Source organism: Balaenoptera ricei, chromosome 15 (genome assembly GCF_028023285.1).
Source record: "Balaenoptera ricei isolate mBalRic1 chromosome 15, mBalRic1.hap2, whole genome shotgun sequence".
NCBI classification, from domain to species: domain Eukaryota; kingdom Metazoa; phylum Chordata; class Mammalia; order Artiodactyla; family Balaenopteridae; genus Balaenoptera; species Balaenoptera ricei.
This window is the reverse complement of record NC_082653.1, coordinates 14,928,930-14,955,147: the sequence shown is the minus strand read 5'-3', so window position 1 is coordinate 14,955,147 and position 26,218 is coordinate 14,928,930. Positions and strand designations below refer to the sequence as shown.

Here is a 26,218-nt window from a genome sequence, read left to right as displayed (position 1 = left end):
GTCTTCGGGTGAGTGTGCCCACCTGCTCTCTAGCGATTGGAGAAAATTAGTGCCAGTCCGGGAAACCCGTGCGTGATTGGATGTGACAGTGAGGGGGCGGAGCCCCGGGACTGGTTAATAAGGGCTGAGTGTCATTTCCCCTCTGTCAGAGAGCAAAGACGCCCCCCAACGCGCGGTAACCGTGTCAGGCCGAGGGCTTCTCCTGAGCTCCGTTAACAGGCCACCCAATAGGGGCCCACCCTTAAGGCATCCTGGGCCCACGCCAGCCGGTAGACCCTCAGAGGTGACCTCTGACCCCTGGTGTTTATCTTGGTGCAGCCCCTGGTGTGGGCAGAGGGGGTGGCCATGGAGCTAGGCAGCTGCTTCAAGACCTACGAGGACTTCAAGGAGTGCTTCAGCGCCTACAAAAAGGAGAACAGGTGCTCCTTCATTCTCAGGGACTGCGTCTCCGTCCGCTTCCACAACCTCAACCATGGCACCTCCATCCGCGAGGACATCCTGTAAGGGGGGGGGGGGCGGGGGCGTGAGCGGGGCAGGAGGGTGGGGAGGAGGCCGGATGGTCCCCAGGAGGGCGGCCTGGAGGAGGAGGGAGTGCAGCTGGGCCCCTGTCTCTTTGAGGATTCCACAGGCACTTATTGAGCACCTGCTGTGTGCCTGGTGAAAAGCGCAAAAGCTCCATAGGCATCGCTTTTTGACCACCCACTTCACTTTCGATCACTCACGCCTTCATTCACAGCTTTTATGGAATTCATAATAGCTGCAGTTTGTCCCATGTTTTGAGCACCTACCGTATCCCAGACACAAAGTATGGCCTTCACAAATAGATAAAAACGCCTTGGCGAGAATTTTCTTCATCAGTCTTCTATTTACAAAGCAGTAACACTGGTCATTTATTGGGTAGTTTGTTCATTCATTCATTCGTTTGTTCGTTCTGTAAATGGTTCTTGGGCTCCTGAGATATACAGCTGTTTTTCAAACACTTCCCATGTCCCAGGCAGCGTTCTCTATTCTGTGTACGCTTTACCCCACAGGGCTGTATTGAAAATTATAGGCAAGTGTTATTTTTTCCATTTGGCAGATGAGAAAAAAAGCTTGGAGGCTAAGCTAAGGGTTGAAAACTCAATTGCCTTAAGGACTCAGGTGAAACAGCCCAGTGTAAGAAAATTTAACTTTTAATTTAACTATACAAAAAGGAATGATGAAATAACCAAGTGTTTGTGCTAGGGAGAACAGAAGTGTGAACTGGGCAAAATGGCGAGCAGGCCAATTAACTCCAGCTGATGGCTGCCACGTGAAAATGAAGATCCAGTGTTCCCAGATTTGGGACAAGTGGAGTCAGCAATCCAGGCTTTATGCGAATGTGTCCACTTTTTAAAAATTGAAAATCAATTCAAATGTAAACACACATTCTATAGGCCAGCTCAGAGAGTCAAAGTATATCTGAGTTTGAGACGTTTGGCCAAAGCTCACTCTCTAAGCAGGCAGGCTGTGTTTTTTTCCCCTACTCTGAAGTCCAGTGCTGTGCTGGGTACAGCTAACATAAAGATGAATAAGTAACTAAACCTGCCCTCAAAGAGCTTGAGGTGGCATAGAGCTGGACGTAGGTAAACCAACTAGTAAGTGATAAATGCTTTAAAAGAGATGTGCAGAAGAAGTGACAGATGCCTGGGAAGACGGGAAAGGCTTCGCACTGGAAGTAATGGTTTCTGCTGGGTTGTGAATGAAGGCACAGGGCTAGTGTAGAAGTTCAATGGTTAATATCAAGTATCACAGAGGGGTTTGACCAGAAGGAGCTGTGGAGCGAGGGCACAGATCCGTCAAAGAAGGTGGCATGTTGGAGAAACAGTGTGGGATGCCATGCTTGACAGGAGGCTGTGTCAGTTGCGGTTTATGTAAAAGGTCTGTAAGTACCATTGTGAGGTGTTTGGACTTTGATCTCTGCCGGTAGCATCCTTCTAAGCAGCCAAAGAATACCAAAAAATGCCCTGCTTTCAAACTGCTTGCAGTCCAGATAAAGTGCTGTAGCCTCCCGTTGCCCTCATGATTAAGTCCAGGACGGTTACTAAGCTGGCTCGCCAGACCATCTGACCCTTCTGACCTCCCCATCTTGCACCATGTGCTCCATCTACACCGGGTCTTACTCCACATTCAGCTCCTGTCCCAAGCCCACAGCTTCCTGGTCCTTGCACTTACCACGTCTGCTGGTTAGAATAACCTTGCCCATCCACTTATCTTAGCTCTCTTTTCCTCAAACATTAGTTGTTTTTTTATACTATCCTCTCTGTACTACATATCCTGAACTACAATTTACTTAACATTTTTCTTGAAATTCTTCTAATATTCAAAGAAACTTTAGAACCAATCTAAGCAATAATATATAAGAAGTAACAGTATAGTGGCAAAAAGATAGTATATATTTCTAAATAACTATTAAATATTCTTGTCTGAGGTCATTTTGGGCTACTTGTGGAAAACTCTGTCTTAGCTAATTGTTACTTTTCCTTCAGTTATTAGCATAATTTCCAGTAAGCCTTTCTTTTTTTAAAAAAAAAATATTTATTTATTTATTTATTTATTTATTGGCTGCGTTGGGTCTTCGTTGCTGTGCGCGGGCTTTCTCTAGTTGCATTGAGCGGGGGCTACTCTTTGTTGTGGTGCGCTGGCTTCTCATTGCAGTGGCTTCTCTTCTGGAGCACAGGCTCTAGACATGCGGGCTTCAGTAGTTGTGGCACATGGGCTTAGTTGCTCCGCGGCATGTGGGATCTTCCCGGACCAGGGCTCGAACCCGTGTCCCCTGCATTGGCAGGCGGATTCTTAACCACTGCGCCACCAGGGAAGTCCCAGGAAGCCTTTCTTAACTCCCTGAAGATTAGGTTAGATGCTCCTGCTTTATGTTCTGACAGCACCTGTTACAGTTATTTGCACAATCGTTAAGGAACACAGTTTACAGACGTTTCCCTGGTTTGCTGAGCTCTTCCAGGGAGGGACCCTGGTTTACTGTTTTTTGCATTCTCACTGATTAACACCATGCTGCTTGCATAGAATCTAGTCCAAACACCTCATAATCACACGTAAACACCCTTCAGGTGGATGGTCTCCAGGGTCTAGCACAGGACTTGTCCCATAGCAGGCCTTAAGTAACTGTTGAATGAATGAGTCATCAAGTGTTAAATGTGTAATTCAGCGAAACTGGTGCTGCAGGGACTCAGAGAAAAATCACAGTGGGCTCGGGAAGCAAGTGAGAAAGGGAGGCTTGAGCTGGGCTCCACAGATGGGGAGGTGTCAGGAGGTGTATTTGCTGCTCTAACAAATTATCACAAACGTAGTGGTTTTAACAACACAAATTTAGTATCTTACTGTTCTATAGGTTAGAAGTCAGGCACAGATCTGACTGGACTAAAACCAAGGTGTCAGCAGAGCTGCATTTCTTTCTGTAGTCCCTAGAGGAAAATCTGTTTCCGAGTCTTTTCCAGCTTCTAGAAGCTGCCCAAACTCCTTGACTCATGGTCCCCTCCCTCCATCTTCAAAGCCAACAGGGGTTGGTGGAGTCCTCACGTCACATCACTCTGACCCTGCTTCGTCCCATCTCCCTCTCTGGCTCCCCTTCTGCCTCCCTCTTCCATTTTTTTAGGACCCTGTGCAGATAATCTAGGATAATTTACCTTTAAAAAATCAGCTAATTAGCAACCTTGATTCCATCTGCAATCTTAATTCCCCTTTGCCATGTAACCTAACATATTCACAGGTTTTAGAGATTAGGAAGTGGACGTCTTTGGGGGACCATTCTGCCTATCACAGGAAGGTTAACATCCTGGAGGGAGAAATGGTGTGTGAGCTAGTGCAGATATTAACATGCTGTACTTGGAAGGCAGTGAGGAGACCTGCTTGGCTGGAAGGAAGATTTATGCTGGAGCAGTGCGAAAGAGAATGGCAGGGACTCAGCTAACAGATTAGAGGTTCGGATTGGTTTTATTTTTGTTTTTGCAGGCTGAACAATTTAAAAAATGAATTTGTTTTTGAGTGGTCAATATAGTCATTTAATTTTTTAAAAATTTCAAATTACATCAAAGGGTCTAAAAGTCAGTGTCCCTTCCACTGTGTTATCTAGAGACAACCGCTATTATCTTCCTGAGATACCCGTGAGCCTGAACAAACATATCTTTTCTGTTAATTTAATTTAGTTTATTTTTTTATACAGCAGGTTCTTATTAGTTATCCATTTTATACATATTAGTGTATATATGTCAATCCCAATCTCCCAATTCATCCCACCACCACCACCACCACCCCCTGCCACTTTCCCCCCTTGGTGTCCATACATTTGTTCTCTACATCTGTGTCTCAATTTCTTCCCTGCAAACCGGTTCATCTGTACCATTTTTCTAGGTTCCACATATATGCGTTAATATATGATATTTGTTTTTCTCTTTCTGACTTATTTCACTCTGTATGACAGTCTCTAGATCCCTCCATGTCTCTACAAATGATCCAATTTCGTTCCTTTTTATGGCTGAGTAATATTGCATTGTATATATGTACCACATCTTCTTTATCCCTTTGTCTGTCGATGGGCATTTAGGTTGCTTCCATGACCTGGCTATTGTAAATAGTGCTGCAATGAACATTGGGGTGCCTGTGTCTTTTTGAATTATGGTTTTCTCAGGGTAGTATGCCCAGTAGTGGGATTGCTGGGTCATATGGTAATTCTATTTTTAGTTTTTTAAGGAACCTCCATACTGTTCTCCATAGTGGCTGTATCAATTTACATTCCCACCAACTGTGCAAGAGGATTCCCTTTTCTCCACACCCTCTCCAGCATTTGTCGTTTGTAGATTTTCTGATGATGCCCATTCTAACTGGTGTGAGGGGATACCTCATTGTAGTTTTGACTTGCATTTCTCTAATAATTAGTGATGTTGAGCAGCTTTTCATGTGCTTCTTGGCTATCTGTATGTCTTCTTTGGAGAAATGTCTACTTAAGTCTTCTGCCCATTTTTTGATTGGGTTGTTTGCTTTTTTAATATTGAGCTGCATGAGCTGAACAAACATCTTGTGTGTACATATGCATCCTTTTTTTAACACAGGTGGCTGCATACTATTTTTTTTTCTTTTTTTAAAATTAATTAATTATTATTATTTTTTGGGTGGGGCTGTGTTGGGTCTTCGTTTCTGTGCGAGGGCTTTCTCCAGTTGCGGCAAGCGGGGGCCACTCTTCATCGCGGTGCGCAGGCCTCTCACTGTCGCGGCCTCTCTTGTTGCGGAGCACAGGCTCCAGACGCGCAGGCTCAGTAGTTGTGGCTCACGGGCCTAGCTACTCCGCGGCATGTGGGATCTTCCCGGACCAGGGCACGAACCCGTGTCCCCTGCATTGGCAGGCGGATTCCCAACCACTGCGCCACCAGGGAAGCCCCTGCATACTATTTATACACATCATTCTACACCTTTGCTTTTCTCACTTGTCAGCGTATTTTGGAGATTATTCCACATCACTTATTCCATTGTATGAGCCCTTTAATTCATTGATTTTACCAATCGTTAACTGAAAACTTTCTCCATGCTAGTGTCTGAGACACAGTGTTGAAAAGATAAATTGAGTCCCTGCCCTCATGGAACTTCCCCTCCAGTCAGGGAGACAAATATTAAACTCTAATCACAGAAATAATGATTTCTTTAAAATAGTAGTAAAAGGGAATTCCTGGCGGTCCAGTGGTTAGAACTCCACGCTTTCACTGCCAAAGGCCCGGGTTTAATTTCTGGTCAGGGAACTAAGATCCTGAAAGCTGTGCAATGCAACCAAAAAATAAAAATAAATAAAATAAAATAGTAGTAAGAGTGCCTAAGGAAAAGTCTAGGGTGCCAGGTGGGGAATGACAGGGACCTGTAATCTGGTGGGTAGAGTCGGGGTGTTGGCTGACAATACCAGTGTAGGCGCTTGATGAGGAGAAAACAGCCATAGTTTACAAAGCACGTTCACTTCGTTATCTGACTTGGTCCTCTGAATCTCCTTGTCAGAAGTAGGTTTTATTTCCATTAAATGAGTTAATACATGTAAAATGTGTACCACAGGGCCTAGTACATAGAAAATATTCCATAAATAATATTGCCATTATAATAATATTATTGTGCAGATGGGGAAACAGCCAGGAGAAGTTGAATGTTAAGAGGACTGAAAGTTCTGCCTTTCTGCTTTATGTTAAGGCTCAGAGTTTCATTATGTAACTCTTTGAAGGCTGTTACCTCCTAGTTCCACATTCTTTTTTTTTTTTTTTTTTTTTTTTTTTTTATCTATGGCTGTGTTGGGTCTTCGTTTCTGTGCGAGGGCTTTCTCTAGTTGCGGCAAGTGGGGGCCACTCTTCATCGCGGTGCGCGGGCCTCTCACCATCGCGGCCTCTCTTGTTGCGGAGCACAGGCTCCAGACGCGCAGGCTCAGTAGTTGTGGCTCACGGGCCCAGCTGCTCCGCGGCATGTGGGATCCTCCCAGACCAGGGCTCGAACCCGTGTCCCCTGCATTGGCAGGCAGACTCTCAACCACTGCGCCACCAGGGAAGCCCCTAGTTCCACATTTTTGAGCAAAAGGGAGGAGAGAGGCTGGATACAGTAAAGGCAAGGCCAGGGGCAGGGCCTGAGGTAATCAAGACTTGGAAGAGGAAAGTAATAAGAGAACCTGTAACAAAAAAAGCACCCTCCCGCCCAAAATCACCTGGTGGGAGCCAGAGAAGTCCGAATTTTTCATACAGTTACAGCCAAGAAAAATGAGAATGGGCAGAAAGGAGTGGGCAAGTAGAAGCAGGGAGTGGGGTAAGATTTCAAGAAACTATAAGAAAGCTTCAAGGTGTTAGAACTGAAGGTCAGACCGAGCCTGTTTATTGCCAGAGCTCTTAAGTCCCCTCCTTAACCACTGGGTTGTAACAGCGTTCCAGTATTGATTCATTCAACAAACTTCTAGTAAGAGGTAAACAGGTTTATCCCCAGGTGTTGAGCTGGGGTAAAAAGATGAGTAAAGTCTGGGCTCTACCCTTGAGGATGATTATGTGCCACAGCTCAGGCCTTTAGCACAGAGGGGTGACTGCTTGGTGGGATGTTGTAAAGGATCTTCTTGGATCACGTGTTGGATACTGGCTCTGTGCAGAGCACACTGACTTGGGCTTTTTGAGTGATGTACGGATGTGTGGAATGAGCGCTTCTCTTGTGGGACTGGAGGGCAGGTGGGGGAAAAGTCTTCAGGGGGTAATTTAGCAGAACACAGTGTTTCCCGCAACTATTGGTGGTCAGGTGAGATGATTTTAATATTAAGTATTTATGTTCATATCTAAACATAAAGATCCTTATTAAGTAAAGTGAGCTGATTTAAAGAAAACCATTTGAGGGGACTTCCCTGGAGGTCCAGTGGTTAAGACTCCACACTTCCCTGGTCGGAGAACTAAGATCCCACATGCCGCGCAGTGCGGCCAAAAAAATAAAATAAACCATTTGAAAATACTAATGCAGAAGTTACAGGAGTGGCTATGGGAGATGTAAAGGGGGTTCGCGATTCCTTGAAGTTCAGGAGAAGCTGGCATATCAGTTTAAAAAGTGAGAGCTCTGAAGTCAGAAAGACAGGCTTCCCTGGTGGCACAGTGGTTAAGAATCTGCCTACCAATGCAGGGAACACGAGTTCGAGCCCTGGTCCAGGAAGATCCCACATGCCGCGGAGCAACTAAGCCCGTGTGCTACAACTACTGAGCCTGCGCTCTAGAGCCTGCGAGCCACAACTACTGAGCCTGTGAGCCACAACTACTGAAGCCCGTGTGCCTAGAGCCCGTGCTCCGCAACAAGAGAAGCCACCGCAATGAGAAGCCCACGCACCGCAACGAAGAGTAGCCCCCGCTCGCCACAACTAGAGAAAGCCCGTGCACAGCAACAAAGACCCAACACAGCCAAAAATTTAAAAAATAATAATAATTATTATATATATATATAAAAACAAAAAAAAGAAAGACAGGCTTTAACCCTGACCTTGGGCAAGACTTTTAATCTCCGTGACACAGTTTCATCCTCTGTAAAATGAGGAGGATGTGGTGAAGATTAAATAAAATACATGTAGTTGCTGAAGCATAGTGCTCAGTAAATGTTTGCCAAAGTCATAACTGTAGTACATGATGGAAAGGAGTAGGGTTTTTTTTCCCCTTAAATAAATAAATATTTATTTATTTAGGCTGCCCCGCGTCTTAGTTGCGGCACGCAGGATCTTCGTTGCAGCATGCGGGCTTCTTATTTGCGGCATGCAGGATCTAGTTCCCCGACCAGGGATGGAACCCAGGACCCCTGCATGGGGCGTGCAGTCTTACCCACTGGACCACCAGGGAACCCCCGGTAATTGTTTTAAATTTAATTAATTAATTTATTTATTTATTTGGCTGCGTTGGGTCTTCATTGCTGCGCGCAGGCTTTCTCTAGTTGTGGCGAGCGGGGGCTACTCTTCGTTGCGGTGCGCGGGCTTCTCATTGCGTTGGCTTCTCTTGTTGCTTAGCATGGGCTCTAGGCACGTGGGCTTCAGTAGTTGTGGCTCACGGGCTCAGTAGTTGTGGCGCACGGGCTTAGTTGCTCTGCAGCATGTGGGATCTTCCCGGAGCAGGGTTCGAACCCGTGTCCCCTGCATTGGCAGGCAGATTCTTTTTTTTTTTTTTAATAAATTTTATTTTATTTTATTTATTTATTATTTTTGGCTGCGTTGGGTCTTTGTTGCTGCCTGCATGCTTTCTCTCGTGGCGGTGAGCGAGGGCTACTCTTCCTTGCAGTGCATGGGCTTCTCATTGCGGTGGCTTCTCTTGTTGCGGAGCACGGGCTCTAGGCGCATGGGCTTCAGTAGTTGTGGCTCGTGAGCTCTAGAGTGCAGCCTCAGTAGTTGTGGCGCACGGGCTTAGTTGCTCCGCGGCATGTGGGATCTTCGCGGACCAGCGATTGAACCCGTGTCCCCTGCATTGGCAGGCGGATTCTTAACCACTGCGCTACCAGGGAAGTCCCTGGCAGGCGGATTCTTAACCTCTGCGCCACCAGGGAAGTTCAAGCCCTGGTATTTTTAAGAGTCAGAAAAATGTGTTGTGGGAGGTACTACTAAATGACCCAAAGTCCCAATCGACTGGGAGATTCTGTGATTTTATGCCCAGTTTTCCTTCCCATATTTTTACATATGTCTGTTGTGTTTTTCTTTTTGTTATGTCTTTGGGGGATTGATAGTCTTCAAACCGTGAAGTATTCCAATGTCTGTCTCCATTGCTGTTCAGTTTAATAGCTACCTTTTTTGAATACTTTTTTGGAACATGTTCCAGACACTCTGCTGAGAACTTTACAGACATTGTTTTGTTTAATCCTCATCACACCCTTTGAACTAAGCCCTTGTTATCTGAGTTTTCATTTTTCCATGTATCACTAATCACAAGGCTCTGTAGGAAAGCACAAATCTTGCTAACAAACTAGCCACTTTTAAAATTAGTCACTACTTAGTCATTCCTTCCTGCTTATCCTACCGGTTCCATCAACATCTATGGTAGTGAGTTTCTGGCAAATGAATAGATGTGGTAAACATAAGGATTATACAATGCAAATAAAACTGATTGCAAACTGAAATTGCACATCTTCCAAGAGCTGTAGGACTTGGTGAAGTCCCTGAAAGTAATGATAGAGAAATCCTTACATCACCTGCAGCCTTATGCCAGTTGACAAATGGAGAAGGGAAATCAGCAGGACAATGATATGTACAGACGTGAAAAGCAAAGGATTTGCATAGCAAAAAATTAAAGTAGGCCCTTGGGAAACGTGATAAAGCCCAGGAATATTTTGGTAAAATTGACCCTTACATATTGCAAAAGTAAGACAGGAAATAAAGTATCAGAGTGTTTGGGGGAGATATACCAAGAAAAAAAAAAGTTGATGCTTTAAGTGGTTCTTTGATTATTCTAAGAATTGGCAGATAGCTGCCATTATAACTTAAATTTCATTAAATATAATATTTTCATAATTTTCATCTCATTTTTTAAAAGATTGCTCAAATCTTTTTTTCCCACTAATTTCCTGTGAAATGTGGTTTCTGTTGAAGTTTTTTTGGCTGTAATTAACCGAAAACCCTGACTCAAAATGCTTTATTTCTTAGCCCAGAGAAGGTGATTGTTTCAGCGGCCCAGGCTTTTCCCTTCTTTCTACTCTGCCATCCTCAGGTCTCAGCTTTGCCCTCAGGATGGCTCGCCACATGGCACAAATGTAGGAGTCACATCCAGAAGAAAAAGCCTGCCTTGGTTTCCTGCAGATTTCCTATCATGTTTCTTTGTGCAGAATTGGGCCAGTATCCATGGCCATTCCTAATGAGTTTACCTTAATTAGCTTAGAGTAGCCCCGAAGCACTTAGCTATGTGGGAGAGGAATGGCAACCCGAATATAATTGGCCTTCAGTTAGGAAGGAAGGAAGGAGAGGGCTAAGGGATGTTGGGTTGGCCACCAACTGATCCTGCTACAGCCTTTTTTTTTTTTTTTTAATTGAAGAATAGTTGATGTACAATATTATATAAGTTACAGGTGTACAATACAGTGATTTACAATTTTCAAAGGTTTTACTCCTTTTATACTTATTATAAAATATTGGCTATATTCCCCATGTTGTACAATATATCCTTGTAGCTTATTCATACATAATAGTTTGTACCACTTAATCCCCTACCCCCTATATTTTCCCTCCCTGCTTCCTTCTCCCCACTGTTAACTACTAGTCTGTTCCCTATGTCTGTGAGTCTATTTCTTTTTTGTTATATTCACTAGTTTGTTGTATTTTTTAGATTCCACATATAAGTTATATCATACAGTAGTTATCTTTCTCTGTCTGCCACAGCCTTTTAAATGAATTCACTTTTAGTGGTACTGATTATTCTTGGATCAGGTACTGATTATTCATATATCAGTACTCTTGTTATTTCTATATTTATAGATAAGAATTGGAGGCTGAGAGGAAGTGAAGTGACTTGTCCAAGTTCACATAGCTAAGTGGTAAAGCTGGAATTTAAACTCAGATCTTCTGGCTCCAGAGTCTTGTTCCTAACTCAGGTTATGTTGTCTAAAATGGCTTGACTCCACCTGTAAAAATTCTGTTCATTGCTCAAGGTGCAATTTACATGCAACAAGGACACAAATCTTATGTGAAATTAATCAAAAGCTTTAGATCTGTTCCAATCCCTATAGTCAGGGTAAATCACTCTTTATTCAATTATAGGTATATTGCTTGTACCTCTATTTAACCATTCACTTAGATTTGGCTTTACTGGCCATCTATGTAATAATCTCTCTGCTCACTAGACTTTGAAAGTAGAGGCTATCTAATTTGTCTCTGTAGCCTTCTGAGCAACTAGTGTAGTGTTTGGTACATAGTAGGACTTAGTAAATGTTTGAAATTAAACAAAGGACTTGTCCAAAGTTATAGATAGTAATAGTGCTGGGATAGAAGCCAAGTCACCTGACAGAACTCTCCCAGTGATCTTCCTAATGTGCTACTCATGTTATAAGGAGAATTTTCTGTGTCATGCAATCACTCATTTAATGTTCATTCAGGATGTGTGTTCAGAGCACCTAGTCTGTGCCAGGTGCAGTGCCAGGCACTGGGAGTACACTGGGGGCACAGTCCAGGTAGAGGAAATAAACATGTACAGAGTACATTGAAAGGAAGCAAGACTGGCTGACTCCCTTCCTCCAGGTCCTGGCTGAGCACACTTGGATGTAAGCACTGAGGGAGATTCAGAAAAGTGTAAAACCCCATCCCTGTCTTGAAGAGAGGCTTTCACCTGGGAGATAGAAATAAATACAGATTAAAATTACTACGGTGCTCAAAGAATTCTTACAAAAGATTTGTGTATTTCACTGTGTGTAAATTATACTCAATACCAGAGATTAAGGGAAGCAGGGGAATTCCCTGGCGGTCCAGTGGTTAGGACTTGGCACTTTCAGTGCTGAGGGCCCGGGTTTAATCCCTGGTCAGGGAACTAAGATCCTGCAAGCCGCATGGGGCAGCCAAAAAATTTAAAAATTAAAATTAAAAAAAAGATTAAGGGAAGCAGGAAAAAATAACAGAGGCTTTAACCTGGTACCCTTTAAGTTTGACGTGCATGGTGCACGTCACGCACCAAACAAGGACAGTATGTTTAGAGATCTTTAAGGAAGTTATTGAACCTGAACAATCAAAGCGTTGAGGGTCAAGCTGAGGAGGGTAAAAATGAGAATTCAGAGAGGGAGAAGTATTTTGAAAGAAGACAGGCAGCATAATGGTTAACTACATAAACTGTAGCCAAGCAGGCTTAGTTCAAACCCCAGGTCGTCCAGTTTTAGCTGGAGGATTAAATCCCAGATTCTCATCCTTGAGAACCTCTTTAAGCCTGTTGCCCCATCTGTAAAATGTGCACGATAGAACCCTTTTCTTAGTGTAAAAGGATGCATGTTAAGGGGCTTACATGTAGCCTGGCATATAATAATTCTTAATATATGTAATAGTGGGAAGAAAGAATTTAAAAGACTTACCACACTGGATATAGACATGGAGAAGGAGGAATTAAAAAGAATGCCAACGTCTCCACCCTGGGAGGTGCAATCATTAATAGAACCAGGAAAGGTGGAAAGAGCTTTATGGTTGGCACTCACCAGTATCTTTTTTTTGGAAAAAAAGATAGGTTAACAAGCATATACTATGAGCACATAAAGTCAATATAAAGTGATGAGCTAAGATCTGTGCTAAGATGTTGAGCCAGCAGAAGGGTAGGGCCCAATCTGAGGGCTTGGGAGAGGCGTTCTAGGAAAGATGGTAGTTGCACATAGTCCTGAAGGATGAGTTAGCTCTGAGATGAAGACAGATGGGTAGGGCATTCCAGACAGAAAGACAACCCGAGCAAAGGCATAGAGGTGAGACACAGTGTAGTGAACACGGGAAGTAGTAGACAGTTTGTCTTTCTAGGGTACAATAAAACAAGACAGTTGGGGCAGTGGAAAACAGGCGGAAGAGTTAGGCAGAGACTGCACCGCGGTCACCCCTCGCTGGCCTTGCCGTACTACTGGGCTGCTCCCTGAGCTAGAGATGGTGTTGCCGCCCTGGCACTTCGCGCACCACAAGTGCAGGCATTTTCAGCCTCAGGCCCCTCCGCCCAGTTATTTCAGGCGTGACATCCTATTTTTCTAAGCTTGCCCCACAGGATGAGCAAACAGGACCAGCTGGGCCAGAGTGTTTGGAAGGGGGTTGGTGAGATGCCCAGGCTGTGTCATGTCATGCCAGGGGCTGAGATTTTTTCCCCCCCTTCCCCGATCTTTGGGTTAGGACACTCTCTGAGGAGGCAGGGGTGTGACCCGTCCCACCCACCTGTGGTCCCTGAGTCATTCATCCAGCACATCTTTGACAAGCATCTGCTGAAGGAACAGCAGTAGTGTTAGGTGCTTGGAATACACTGAGGACTGACTTGTTCTTGCCACTTGAAAACAACCCAATTGGACAGACACGCATAAATGCCCAAGAAAAGGTCACAAGGCTTAGGCGCTGTAGTAACAATAGATGACTTTTATTTAGAATAAATGAAAGGCTGAACCAGGCTCTGGGCTAAATCTTATGTCTGTGGCTTATTTAATTCTCATAACAACCCTAATTAGTTTCATTTTATGATGAGTTGTGCAGTTACTCTGCACACAGAGAGGTGATGTAACTTGCCCAAGGTCAAACAGCTTCTGAGTGGTAGAGCCTGGATTCAAATCCAGAGAGTCAGCTTCCAGCATATCCACTGTTTAACCACTACCACTACCCAGAAAATCTGCTAAGCCTTTTCCTTTAAATAAATGCTATGAATCTGAAGTAAGGAGCAATTACTGTGGCTTGAGGGCCTCCATAAAGGTTTCCCGGAGAAGGTGGGGCCTGATTTGGGCCTTGAAGCATGGGTTGAATGAGGATAGGAAGGGGAAAAGAGCAGATACTCAATTTAATTACTGTTCTCCTTTGAATCAGCACTTGCAGCCTAGAATGGCAAAGCTAGCAGGATCCTAAAGATCATCTAGCCCAGGGGTTCTCACTCTCTTAGGATGTGGACATTTTTCTTTAAGTCAACGGTGAACCCAGATCGCACATACACCCTAACCCCTGAGGCCTCTTTTATTTTGCTGCCTAGAGGAGAAGGCAGCGGAGGCAATGGCTCCCTAAAGGCAGGAATGAAGGGGCCACTTTAAACAGTGAGTAACCAGCTCTGCTGCTGCCTCTTATCTATTTTCCCTTGTATCTTTGCCTCAGATCGAATTGTTGACAACTACAGATGGGAAAATGAGAGTAAATAAAAGGAGTTGGGGCTTAGAACTTCTGTAGATGAACATGAAAGGTGTTTTAGTTGGATGGGGTCTTGAAGAAAGACCTGAATACTTTGGGACTGGAGAGAAAACGTAAACCTTTCCTACATCCTGTATTGCACTGTGGTCTCCCGGTAATGTATCAGCTGCTATAAGTCCCTGCAGGGCGTTGACTTGTAAGAGAAAGGGGGTGGTCAGCACCTTTTTCATTTTTACCTCTGCCTTCCCTAGATATGTGCAGGTGAAATTTGTCTGTATTCGGACCCAGTCAAACAGGAAGAGAACAGCAGCGGCGGCTATGTGCCCAGCATACTTGCTCCTGCGGTACAATGAGAAACTGGATAGACTATTTATCAGTGAACTCAACACACAGCATATACACGTTGACTCCAAAACCGCGGGTCCTAGAGGAGACGCCACTGGCAAATCTCAGAAGAAACGCCAGCCTGCACAGCCCACGATCAACAAAGACCTTGGCACAGCTGAGAAGTCCCTGGTTGAGCCATCATTTTGCTTAGATAAGGTCCAAACACCCTCAAAGCCAGAGCAGGAGGGCATCACTCCTTCTGACCTGGCCAAGATAGCCAAAGTGATGAAGAACTTTCTTAAGGTGGATGTGGGTTCCATGGCCTCCTTCAGTGTGGGCAGCAGCCAAGACCTGGACAGGCTCAGCTTCCAGAGCAGCAAGATGAGCGACCTCTTCATCCGCTTCCCTGAGAATCTCTTGCTGCACCGGGTGGAGAATGCCCAGGGCCACATCCTCTACGCTTTCTTGGTGGAGAGCAAAGAACGAGAGGGGCGAGTGGTACACTTTGCGGTGCTCAAGGCCGAGACAGCCACGTCCGTGGCCAAGATGCTTAGTATCTTTACAGAGTTCAACTCAGATTGGCCCAAGGTCAAGGTGGTCTTTGTGGACCCGTCCTTCCCTCATCGAGCCATCCTGCAGGAGATCTTCCCTACTGCCCGCATCCTCCTCTCCATCTATCACACGACCCGACTCTTGGAGAAGAAGTTGCATCGTAGTTCAGCAGATCCATCCTTTAAAAGGCTCATGAAGGAAGCCCTGCGGGAGGCCGTGTTTGTCACTTCCGAGGCCAGCCTGCAAAATCTCTGCCAGATGTCCCAAGCCCTGCTCGATGAGCGGCTCTTCAGCTTCCTTCAGGCCCACTGGTTCTCCTGTGAACTGCTGTGGTACATGCACGTCAGGAAGGGCCTGCATGCCTGTAACACCTACATGGACAGCCTGGACGTCGTCACCAGCAAGGTGTCGAGCCTCTTCCGGGAACAGCAGTCCCTGCTGGACTGCATCCTCCGCTTTGTGGATTACATAGACTTCTTTAACACCAAAGGCTTGAAGAACTTGCCCACTGCTCCCCCCAGGTTAAAGAGAGCCCGGTCAGCAAGCATGGCACCAAAGTCCAAGAAGGCTTCTGGAATCTGCGGAGGGAGTCTCAGCAGGCTGCCCGTGCACGAGGCACAGCCAGAGCTGCAGCAGGTGCAGGCGCCGCGGCAGCAGCCCCAGGGGCAGCCCTCCCAGGGCGGCATGCTAGACTCCTTACTCCACAGTGGCTCCGATCTGGCCTACAAGCTATGCCACAATGAGTGGGCGGTGGTGCAGAACTCCACGCACCTGGTGGACGTGGCCGGCTGCTCCGTGGACGTGCAGCTGCTAGAGGACTCCCAGCAGGCGAGCAAAGACGGCTGCAGCTGCAGCTGCTCCTTTCAACAGCGGTACCACCTGCCGTGCCGGCACATTTTGGCCCTGCTGCACACCAGCCAGAGGCCCGTGGGCGAAGCCATGGTGTGCCGCCGGTGGCAGAAGAGGTACCAGCACCTCCTCGGGCCCAGCGGGGAGCTCCGGGACCCTGTCCTGATGCCGAACGCAGGCCAGCCAGGGCAGAAAGGCCGGAACGACATGATTCAGGACCTAAGCAGGGAGCTCGCGAACCTGCTGATGCAGAGTGAGGGACCAGAGCTGGAGGAGCGCTGTTCCACCTTGCGCAAGATTGTGGACATCTGGGCGGCCCCCTGCCAGCCTCCTGAGCCCAGTCAGTGGCCAGGGGACTTCAAGGATGTGGGCCGCCTCCCTTTCCTCTGGGGAAAGCAGGAGGAAGGGGAGGGACTCGCTCCTCCTGGAGCCACAGTTCACGATTGAAGCACTTGCACTGGCGCAATGGGCCACAGGCCACTGTCCCTGGAAGTCTGAGAGCTCAAAGCGGGCAGGACATGCTAGGGGTCAGCGTTTTAACCAATGTCTTCCTAGGTAGGGTGAGGAAAATTGTTCCAACAGGAAGAAGAAGGACCCCACTATGTGACAGTCCTTTGAATCTACCCCTTTTCTGCCCTACCTTTGATTTTCCTCGGGAGCCTCATTCATTGTTCAAGGCCAAAGTTATCTCCATGCTGAAGGGTCATCCCTTGTTCTCCCTCAACCCCTGAATTTAGATCTTATTCACTATATAGAGATGAAACCCTGCCCCAGGTTAGGGTGAGATAAAACGGACCTGATGAAAGAGCCTGGTTTCAGGGACAAAAGGAAGGAGGGTGATCCTTGGGTGTTGCTGCTCTTTACAAAGAATTTGTTATTTGTACCTATTTTTATTCATATTAAAGTTTTTGTTTTGTTTTTGTTTTTTAAATAAAATCAAAGAAGCAGGGGAAATGCGTTCTGCCTGAACAGGGAAGGAATCTGATGGGGGTTGTGGAACCAAATGGAGCCTGACGCCTCAGATTCAATGAGTAGCAATCCGCCCCTTACTTCACCCTCTTCCTGCAACCAAGCCTTCAACATTGATTTCAGGCTGCCTCATATTCTAGCAGGAAGAAGCCAGATAGATTGGGAGGGAAGAAACCTGGGCCTGAGACTTGACTGCCGTCAACTTGCTGGGAGACTGTGGGCAAGTCCCTAATTTCTTTGACCCCAGTTTCCTCATCTGTAAAAATTAGTGTGTTGGCCTGTTCTAATTCCAATTTCCCCTCTAGATTCAATGCAGTTTTAAGCACCAACACAGACTTTTGTTGTTGGTAGTTTGCAGTGTTAATCACCTAAAGCCTGGTAGCCACCCAGCTTTCCAAGAGCCATCTTCATGGGAACCGAGGTCAAAAGATGACCTTAACAGTCCCAGCGCTGTGCTGGAGCTCGCCTGCAAAATACTGGAGGGGGTTGGGCTGGGCAACACCGGAGTTCAGCTCTCTCAAGGTCTGGGTCTCTTTAATTCCAGGAGTTGGGTCCCTTGACCCCTGTTGGAGAAACAGAATTTGAGACCTGGCCCTCAGTCTCCCCATAAGGCAGAAGACACTGTACCATTACATAGGCACCCCTTCCTACCCTCCTGGGGTTTTGTAATTTGACCAGAAAAGAAAAAAATCCGTGAAACACTGCTATTTATTTTTTCTTTTTTTGGCTTCGGAGGGAGTTTCCATAGTAACACACCCTTCCTGTGCTCTTCCCACACGTGAGGCTCCAAAGTTTCAGCCTCAGCGCTCAGACTCGCCAGGATGCTAGTGTTTTCAGGCTCTCATTGGTTGCCGCCAGCCGGGCCCCTCGTAACTCTGGTAACGGCACCCGCCCACGAGTCCTTGGGCTACGGTTGGTCGGTGCGCCAAAGACCGAAAGCGAATTCCTCAGGCCATTGGCCAGAGTCACGGCGAAGCTGGCGCCGCGGTTGGTGAGCTCAGAGGTCAGTCAGAGTCAGAGGCAGGGTCAAATAGGGAGAAATGGCGACGGAGCCAAGCTGTGGGTGAGTAAATTCTGAAGGGGTGGAGGTGTGAGGCAGCTGATGACCGCAGTCACCATGACACAGCTCCCAAAGGGGTGGGAGGTTGACTTCTCTTCTGGCTCCGGCCAGACTCCGAATGGGAACGTCAGACATCCACATCCTCCCACCCGGGTTAGAGGTGAGAGGTCAGAGGCCACATCCTCTCTCTGTCTCTGGTTTGTGAACCTCAGGTACCGTGGAAAGCAGCCAGAATCCCGAGCCAAAGACTCAGCTTCCAGCTACTTATAGAGTAATGGTGGGCACGTCACTTAACCTCTTTGAGCCTCAGTTTCTCATCTGTAAAATGGAGACAGTAACCCGGTTTGGGGGCTAAATAGAGGAAACGTGTGAACATAGTATTGCAGTTAATAGAGGGATTTACGTAGAGGGAGAAGAGACTATGAACATCTGTTAACCTCGTTTTATGGTTGAAGGGATTGAGGCTCAGAGAGGTCACTGACTTGCCCAAGATCACCCAGCAAGTTTGGGGCAATTGCAGTTCTCTTGTATATACCAGGACCAATGAAAGAATGGAGGCCAAGAAATAATTTGTAAATATAAAGTGCAATACAAATATTTAAAATGCTCTTTAAGGAAAGGAGAAAAAAAAAAAAAAAAAGAGGCAGCTCTGGCCTTCACACTCATTTAAATCTCATGGAACCAAATCTTTCCATGCTGGCTTCTTATCAATTAGCTCTCAGCTGCAAGTCATCGTCCAACCACCCCCCAGAGAGGACTTCACTGGTTACTTTCGCTAAAGTATCCTTCCCTCCTCCAGCTTACTATTACCCTGTTTTGTGGTCTTTGTAAACTTCATTATCTGATATATCCTTGTTTGTTTACATGTTTGTTGCATATCCCCCTGAACAGTGGTGATACATAGTATCAGCAATAAAATGTTGTCTGGATGCATAATTGAAGAGCCAAGCCCCTACTGTCTCCTTAAACCTCTGTTCCTCTCCATAGGCCCATCTTTGGAGCAAGATCTGGGAACTACAGTCAGCCTCAAGCCTCAACTTAGTTGGAGCTTGAGAGAGAGTGAGAGCCTTCCATACAGCAGCCTCGCAGAGCAGATATTTTGACCTTGGCATCTAGACATCTCCCATCTCCCCCATGGCCCTGACAATGCTGAATGAGCTCCTGATTGAGGACCCAAGCCCACCTCTGCTGCTCTATCAGCTTAGCAAGACTGCCCAGTTAGACGCCCTCAACTATCAAAGCTGCTTTATGCAGGGGGTCTTTGCCCATTTTCCTGAAATCTTATTTATCCACCGGACCTATAACCCAAGGGGCAAGGTGTTATATACCTTCCTGGTGGATGGACCGCGGGTGCAGCTGGAGGGTCACCTTGCCCGGGCAGTCTACTTCGCCATTCCTGCCAAGGAGGATGCTGAAGGCTTGGCCCAGATGTTCCAGGTATTCAAGAAGTTTAACCCAGCATGGGAGAGAGTCTGTACCATCCTGGTGGATCCCCACTTCCTCCTGCTGCCCACCCTCACTATGGAGTTCCCCACAGCTGAGGTCCTGCTCTCAGCCTTCCACATCTGTAAGTTCCTCCAGGGCAAGTTCTATCAACTCTCCCTCGAACAGCCTGTGGAGAGGGTCCTCCTGACCTCCCTGCAGAGCACGATGTGCTCGGCCACAGCTGGAAACTTGAGGAAGTTGTATACACTCCTGAGCACCTGCATCCCGCCGGCCCAGCTGCCGGAGCTCCACTCACACTGGCTGCTCAACGACCGCATCTGGCTGGCCCACCGCTGGAGAAGCCGAGCCGAGAGCAGCCACTACTTCCAAGGCCTGGAGGTCACCGCCCACGTCCTCAGCCAGTTCTTTGGCACCACCCCATCTGTGGAAAAAGGCATGACCGCCCTGCTCCAATACCTGAAGCAGAACTCAGGAGACAAGGCGAGTTTCAGCCTGGGCCTGAGTCCCCCGAACAATCATCCCCCTTCGGATGGCGGCCCCGAAAGCCCCAAAGTGGAACAGTTGGTAGAAGCCCGCATCCAACACTCCCTTAATGCCATCTGCACGGGGCCGGCCGCCCAGCTCTGCCTGGGCGAGCTTGCCGTGGTCCAGAAATCCATGCACCTCATCGGCTCTGGTTCCGAAAAGGTGAACATACAGATCCTGGAGGACACCCATAGGGTGCAGCCCCAGACCCCGGCCAGCTGCAGCTGCTACTTTAACCAGGCCTTCCGTCTGCCCTGCCGCCACATCCTCACCATGCTCAGTGCCCGCCGCCAGGTGCTCCAGCCAGACATGCTGCCAGCTGGGTGGACGGCAGGCTGTGCTGCCAGCCTCGGTGACATCGTGGGCAGCAAGTGGAGTGAGACCCTGGATAAGCACTTGGCCGTGGCGCTCCTCACAGAGGAGGTGGGTCAGCTCCTGCAGCACTGCAGTCAGGAGGAGTTTGAACGGCGGTACAGCACCCTGCGCGAGCTGGCCGACAGCTGGATCGGCCCTTATGAGCAGGTCCAACTCTGATTACCCTAGACGCCCAGAGGTGCTCATCCGCAAAGTATCTGCTCACATCCCCCCTACACACACCCACACACATATTCACACGGTCGTACTTCCACGGGCCCTCCTTCCAGGGAAGAAGGACAAGGTTTTCTCTTCCACTGCAGCTTGCTACCTACAGTGTGTCTAGTTCCCTAAGACAGGAGGCGGCAAACCTTTCCCATAAAGGGCCCGCTAGTAAATATTCTAGACTTGCTGGCCATGTACAGCCTCTGTTGTATATTCCTGGTTCTTTGTTTTTGTTGTGTGGGGTTTTTTTTTGTTTGTTTTTTTTTTTGTTTTTTCTTTTTAACAACCTTTTCAAAAGGTAAAGACCGTTCTTAGCTCAAGGGCTTTATAAAAACAGGTAACCCCTGCTCTAAGATAAGCGATAAGACACTGAATGGAGATCAAGGGTCGGGACTTGGTAACAGCTTCCCCAGTCATGAGATGACACCTCACCCACAGAGGAAAAGGCCCCCAGAGGCAGCGGCTCAGCCAGGCTCCCAGCCTCACCACGCCTCACCCTGCCCCATCCTGAGGTCATTAAAGTTGAATGTTGTCTATTTTAGCATTTGTCTAGTGTTTTGTCTTGTAGAAAGCAGTTTAGGAAATACTATGGAAAGAATAGACTTTGGAGTCTGACATTACATACAAATCCTGGTATCTTCCCTGTCTGATTTCTGAGGCCTGGTGCTGCCTTTTACTAGCTATGCGACTTAAGTCACGTCACCTCTCTAAGCCTCAATTTGTTCATCTGTAAAAATGGAGATCCCCAGAGCACCGGTAAGATTAAAGGTGAGTGGGCATGTAATGGGCCTGATGCCCAGTGGGTGCTCAAATAAGAGTTTATTTTCCTTCCTCGCCTGTGGTCCTATCACCTGCCCTCAGCAGGGTGAGAAACAAAAGGCAAGAGGAAAAGTCACATTGCCTAGGGCTTTGTACAAGAACTTTTTTTTTTTTTTTTTTTTAGAGGTTACTATTCTTTTTTTTTTTTTTTTTTTTTATTTATTATGTTTATTTTTGGCTGTGTCGGGTCTTCGTTTCTGTGTGAGGGCTTTCTCCAGTTGCGGCGAGTGGGGGCCACTCTTCATCGCGGTGAGCGGGCCTCTCACTATCGCGGCCTCTCTTATTTCGGAGCAGAGGCTCCAGACGCTCAGGCTCAATAGTTGTGGCTCACGGGCCCAGTCGCTCCGCGGCATGTGGGATCTTCCCAGACCAGGGCTCGAACCCGTGTCCCCTGCATCGGCAGGCAGATTCTCAACCACTGCGCCACCAGGGAAGCCCAAGAACTTTTGATCAAGTACCAAAACAGTACAAAAAGAAGCCTCCACTCCCCAAGCAGGGCCTCCTACCTTGGTAATTTTCATTGTAACCAATCTGACAAGACCTATGGCCTGGCTTAACGGTTTCTGGAAACTTCCTGGGGTCTGGGCCCTGATGGGCTGGTGTTTGTCAGAGTGGCTCAAACCACCACCCTATCTGCATCCCTGCCATAGACACCACCGACCCTGCCTGCCCAAAAACCATACGGAGAAGCCACCCTATGTGTCTGGTGCTATTTCATCCCGCTGCAAGCAGGAGCCAGGAGGTTGGCCCCTCCGGGATCTCACTAGGGCCACCGTGCCCCCTCCACAGCCCCCGCTGGCTCTGGATGGGCCATCATGAAAGCTTGAGCTGCCCGGATCAGGTCCTCTTCCCGTAGGCCTGGGACAGGCACGGTGGGGATGCCAGCGATCATCATGGCCAAGGTAAGAATGCAGATGTCGGGCTGGGAGCCGGCCTCCTTCCCTCCTGCCTCAGAGGGCAGCCCACACAGCAGGGGCCCAGGCCTGCTGGGGCCACCCAGGTAGGGAGCTCTGCTTCTGGAGCAGCCATCCTCCCAGCCCAGGCTCTCCGGCTGCCTCGCGTGGGGGAACTTGTGGCAGTACCAGCTGTACTCCTTCCGCCGCAGTGGCTCCCAGCTAGCCCCCCCAGGGCAGCCCCTGGCTTCTGGCACTGCCAGGGCCGGGCCCCAGGCCTGGGCAACGGGTGTCGCCTGCTCAGCTTTCTGGCTCAGTGGCCCTTGTCCACCAGAGGCCACCACCACTGGCTCTACAGGACTATAGAGGCCAAGGGATGAGCCCAGAGAAGCAGCCCCACCTGCAGAGACAGGAACGGGATGGAATGTTATTCTTGGTCTCTTTGAGGAGGAGGCTCTGAGGGGCAGGGCATAGGAGCAGAGCACTGGGATTGGGGGCAATTAATCCCAGCCCAAGAGGGCTGTCCAGTGGTTGGGAATTAGGTTTTACTCATAGCCACAGCCCCAGGCAGTCCCTAATGCAGACAGGTGATGGAGAAGTGTTTGCTGAATGAATGAATGAGCAAGTGGGTAGCTATTGGCAAGGACTTCTGGAATAGCTTTCTTCCAAGAGAATTGACTCCAGGTCCAGCCCAAAAATGCCCAGCAGAACCTCCACCTCCCCAGAGCCAGGAAGCAGGTTCTCAGGGGAAGTTGTAGTACACCCTCCAGTTCCAGGAGCCCCCTCTCACCTTGGCCGGAAGGCAGAAGACCTGGATGAGTTTGTGGAGACATGAAGTAGGACATGGCTGCTCTAAAGCCCCTGTTTGTGAGGGAACAGTCGTCTGCCTCCTGTCCTACCCTCTCCGCCCTTCTAGAATGTCACCTCATAGTCCCTCCCTTTTACACCTGGAACCCAGCTCATTGACCTGTTCATTCTAGAACGTGTACATGACAATGGATAGTGTTAAAAGAGCACTGGACCAGGAACTGGGCATTCTAGGTTCTTGCCTTTACCTTGGGCAAGTCACCTGGACAGTTTTGTTCCTTGACATCCTCAGCTGTAAGATGGGGGTAATGACTGCCCACTACCTCACCAGAAGTTATGAGGGTCAAATAAGATCATTTGTATGGAAGCAAATGATCAGCGATACAATTAAAGGAGTCTGGTGCTTTGTGCTCTGTAGGGTGAGAGAAGGAATACTCTGCATTCATTCATTTGCTGTGTGACCTTGGACAAATACATTCCCATCTCTGGGCTTCAGGTTCCCATCTGTGAAATGAAGTACTTGGTCTAGGGCACTGGTTCTCACCCCAAGCTGCACATTAGATGCTCTTGGAAGCTTTTAGAAATCCTGATGCCCAGACTTATCCCAGGGTCAATTAAATCATAATCCCAGTTAGCAGTATTTTTTCAAAGTTCCTCAAGTGGTTATAACATGTGCCAAACTTGAGACCTCTGTTCTAGGGAAATGCTTCTCAATCCTGGCTGTACCTTAGAATCTCTAGGGGAGCTTTTACAAAAACAATGTCTAGCCCTCATCCTTTGACAAATCAAATGAGAATCTCCAGAGATGGGGTCTGGGGCACCAGTAATCTAAGTATCCCAGATACAGAGTAGCCAGGCTAGGAACCACTGGTCTAGGTGATGTCAAAATGCTCTCTCATTCTCTCACCTGCCCTGCTGACCCCCAGTGATTCTAAAAGAAGTGCCCCTCACAGGCTTCAGGGGCAAGGAGACCCTCCAAGGATCTGCATCACCAACGACTGTGTTTATTTCCATCCTGGCTGGTATCAGTATGGCCAGCTTCAGGGCAACCACACCTCTGGGGCCAGGATGCATTCACGTGGCCCTGCTCCAGGGTGGCTGCAGGCCTTCACTCATACTTGCAGAAATCCTTAAGTCCTTTGGGCAGGTGGAGCCCATCAATGGCCAACCGGTGCACCACACTCCTCTGGATCACTAGGCGGCACAGAGTCTGCAGGGACGGCACTGTGGAAAGAAGGTTGTCAAAGGCAAAAGGAAGGCGAGGGTGGGGTCGGGGCTGAGACCTAGATCTAGGTCTTGGTTCCCTCTTTGTCGTTAACTTGGGCAAGTCCCTTCACTCTCCAGGCCCAGCCTGGCATGGGGTTATTCACATGATTGAGATAAGCACCTCTTTCACAACACTTTCCCAGTTCTGCAGCCCTATTTCCATTACAGCACCCATCCTGCTCCCTTCCCCCTCGCTTAGCAGCTTCTGGAGGCAGGAGTGGTGTCTGATTAACCTGTGCAACCCCCAGCCTCCAGCACAGGCCCGACACAGAGAGGGTTCTCGTTCACTGTATTCGTAAAACGTCATCAGATGTATAAATAAAAGGCTTAACAGGGCTATCGTGAACCAGACCTCAGGATTAAGAAGCTCTCACATGGGGTTTAAAAGTGATGCCTTTAAACTGGTATGCCCAAATCGATGAGCATTTGTCTAATAAAAGGGCACATAATTCTCAAAGAGGACCAAAATCTAAAATCGGTGTAGAATTCATGCCCTAGGTTAATGCAGAAAATATTGGCAAAGCCAGAAAGGGAGTTAGAGGGCATCCTAATCAATCACAGCCAAGATGGGTAAATTGAGGCCCAGAGCCAGGGAAAGTGACTTGTCCAAGATCACAAGTAGAGGCAGAATCTGAAGTCAGATTCCCCAACTTCTAAAATAATGCTGGACAAACCAAGGCCTTGCTACCTGGTTCAGGAGTCCTAGCAGGTTCCTGTCCCGACACTGGGCCAGGAGGGGTCGCTGCCCAGGGTGTGGGATACCTACAGCCATACTCGACCTGGACCAGGCGCACGCTCTTGGTGGAGGCGAAGACGTCCACCACTGCGTAGAGGGGCTGGGCGGCTGGCAGCCCCCGGGCGCTGGGGCCCATGTCCTCGCCGTTGATGACGATATGCATGTCAGCCGTGCCGTCGGGGCGCGGGCAGAAGAGAACGCCCAGGCGGCTCCGGCGCGCGGTCGGAGGCAGCATGTTTAGCTCATAGAGCTGGTCCAAGAGGTGGCTGTACAGCCCGGGCCGGCTGCGGCCCACCAGGCGGTCGCGGGGAATGCGAAACTGCTCAATGCACAGATGCGGTTCCACCAGGAGGGGTGGGGGGCAGCTGGGGGCCAGCGCCTCCGCCTCCGGGCGGCCCTCCCGGGGCACGCGGTTGTGATGGCGCGTGATGGCGAAGACCCAGGTGTGGCCGAGGCTGACCAGGTCGGGCAGCGAAAACTCGGGCACGGCGTCTAGACTGGCGGGGTCCAGCGCAGTCAGGCCGAGGCGCAGGTGCCCGCACCAGCCCAGCTCTTTCTCCTCGATCTCCACCAGGAACACCTGGCCGGGGGCCAGCGGCTCGCGACTGAAGCACACGCCGTGGGCGAAGCTCTCCACGCGTGTGGCCCGCGTCCCGGAGGGGTCCACGCGGATGTTGGCACCGTGTACCGGGTGGAAGCGGGTGGGAGGGGGCTCGGGGCGCGCGGGTCCCCAGGGCGCACCCAGTTCCACGGGGTCGGAGGCAGCAGCCATCTCCCAGCCATGAGGCAGGCCAGCGGGCGCCGGGGGCTATTTTGGGCAGCGGGCTCAGATGGTGACGGCGGGGGCACCATGTAAGGTACTGCCCCCCTGACTCCCTTCCCCGAGGCTCTGCCCAGGGGTCCTAGCGCCGCTTGCTCAGCCATCCCGCTTAGAACGGAGTCCCCGGGAGGCTGGAGGATCCTGGCCATCCACACCTGGGTCATCTGACCGCCGGCGCCCGGGATACGACCTGCGAGGCCCACTGACCTTCACCTGGCTTGACCACCGCCGCCACCGCCCCCTGCGTCTTCCGGGTGCTCAGGAA

General features: G+C 48.7%; 4 protein-coding genes across 6 annotated transcripts; 2 read left to right on the top strand and 2 right to left on the bottom strand.

Annotated features, from left to right (window-relative positions):
* Positions 1-157: 157 nt before the first annotated feature.
* Positions 158-16,987, top strand: ZSWIM3 (zinc finger SWIM-type containing 3). 3 transcript variants are annotated; one of them, XM_059898211.1, is made up of 3 exons: positions 343-419; positions 8,195-8,352; positions 14,557-16,987. In XM_059898211.1, exons 2-3 carry the CDS (start codon positions 8,240-8,242, stop codon positions 16,478-16,480), a joined length of 2,037 nt encoding a protein of 678 aa, XP_059754194.1. In that variant the 5' UTR covers positions 343-419; positions 8,195-8,239; the 3' UTR covers positions 16,481-16,987. The 3 variants fall into 3 exon arrangements, with proteins under 3 accessions (XP_059754192.1, XP_059754194.1, XP_059754193.1); XM_059898210.1 differs by having other exon boundaries at positions 417-500; XM_059898209.1 differs by lacking the exon at positions 8,195-8,352 and having other exon boundaries at positions 158-500.
* A 1,038-nt stretch (positions 16,988-18,025) lies between these two features.
* On the top strand, positions 18,026-21,153 carry ZSWIM1 (zinc finger SWIM-type containing 1). Its single transcript, XM_059898212.1, has 2 exons — positions 18,026-18,065; positions 19,050-21,153. Exon 2 carries the CDS (start codon positions 19,197-19,199, stop codon positions 20,565-20,567), a length of 1,371 nt encoding a protein of 456 aa, XP_059754195.1. The 5' UTR covers positions 18,026-18,065; positions 19,050-19,196; the 3' UTR covers positions 20,568-21,153.
* A 430-nt stretch (positions 21,154-21,583) lies between these two features.
* Positions 21,584-24,019, bottom strand: SPATA25 (spermatogenesis associated 25). The gene is made up of 2 exons (XM_059898506.1): positions 23,115-24,019; positions 21,584-22,724 (listed from the first exon to the last, which is right to left on the bottom strand). Exons 1-2 carry the CDS (start codon positions 23,167-23,169, stop codon positions 22,195-22,197), a joined length of 585 nt encoding a protein of 194 aa, XP_059754489.1. The 5' UTR covers positions 23,170-24,019; the 3' UTR covers positions 21,584-22,194.
* A 96-nt stretch (positions 24,020-24,115) lies between these two features.
* On the bottom strand, positions 24,116-26,212 carry NEURL2 (neuralized E3 ubiquitin protein ligase 2). Its single transcript, XM_059898505.1, has 2 exons — positions 25,164-26,212; positions 24,116-24,355 (listed from the first exon to the last, which is right to left on the bottom strand). The coding sequence occupies exons 1-2, from the start codon at positions 25,903-25,905 to the stop codon at positions 24,240-24,242; spliced, it is 858 nt and encodes a 285-aa protein (XP_059754488.1). The 5' UTR covers positions 25,906-26,212; the 3' UTR covers positions 24,116-24,239.
* Positions 26,213-26,218: the final 6 nt, after the last annotated feature.

What these genes read in the sequence shown, in the direction of transcription:
- ZSWIM3 (XM_059898209.1), top strand. Translation starts at nt 346, where the DNA reads ATGGAGCTAGGCAGCTGCTTCAAGACCTACGAGGACTTCAAGGAGTGC. An exon ending in TCCATCCGCGAGGACATCCT is followed by an intron (nt 501 to 14,556) that starts GTAAGGGGGGGG and finishes TGCCTTCCCTAG; the next exon opens with ATATGTGCAGGTGAAATTTG.
- ZSWIM1 (XM_059898212.1), top strand. Translation starts at nt 19,197, where the DNA reads ATGGCCCTGACAATGCTGAATGAGCTCCTGATTGAGGACCCAAGCCCA.
- SPATA25 (XM_059898506.1), bottom strand. Translation starts at nt 23,169, where the DNA reads ATGTCCTACTTCATGTCTCCACAAACTCATCCAGGTCTTCTGCCTTCC. An exon ending in TCTTCTGCCTTCCGGCCAAG is followed by an intron (nt 22,725 to 23,114) that starts GTGAGAGGGGGC and finishes CTGTCTCTGCAG; the next exon opens with GTGGGGCTGCTTCTCTGGGC.
- NEURL2 (XM_059898505.1), bottom strand. Translation starts at nt 25,905, where the DNA reads ATGGCTGCTGCCTCCGACCCCGTGGAACTGGGTGCGCCCTGGGGACCC. An exon ending in GGTCCAGGTCGAGTATGGCT is followed by an intron (nt 24,356 to 25,163) that starts GTAGGTATCCCA and finishes TTCTTTCCACAG; the next exon opens with TGCCGTCCCTGCAGACTCTG.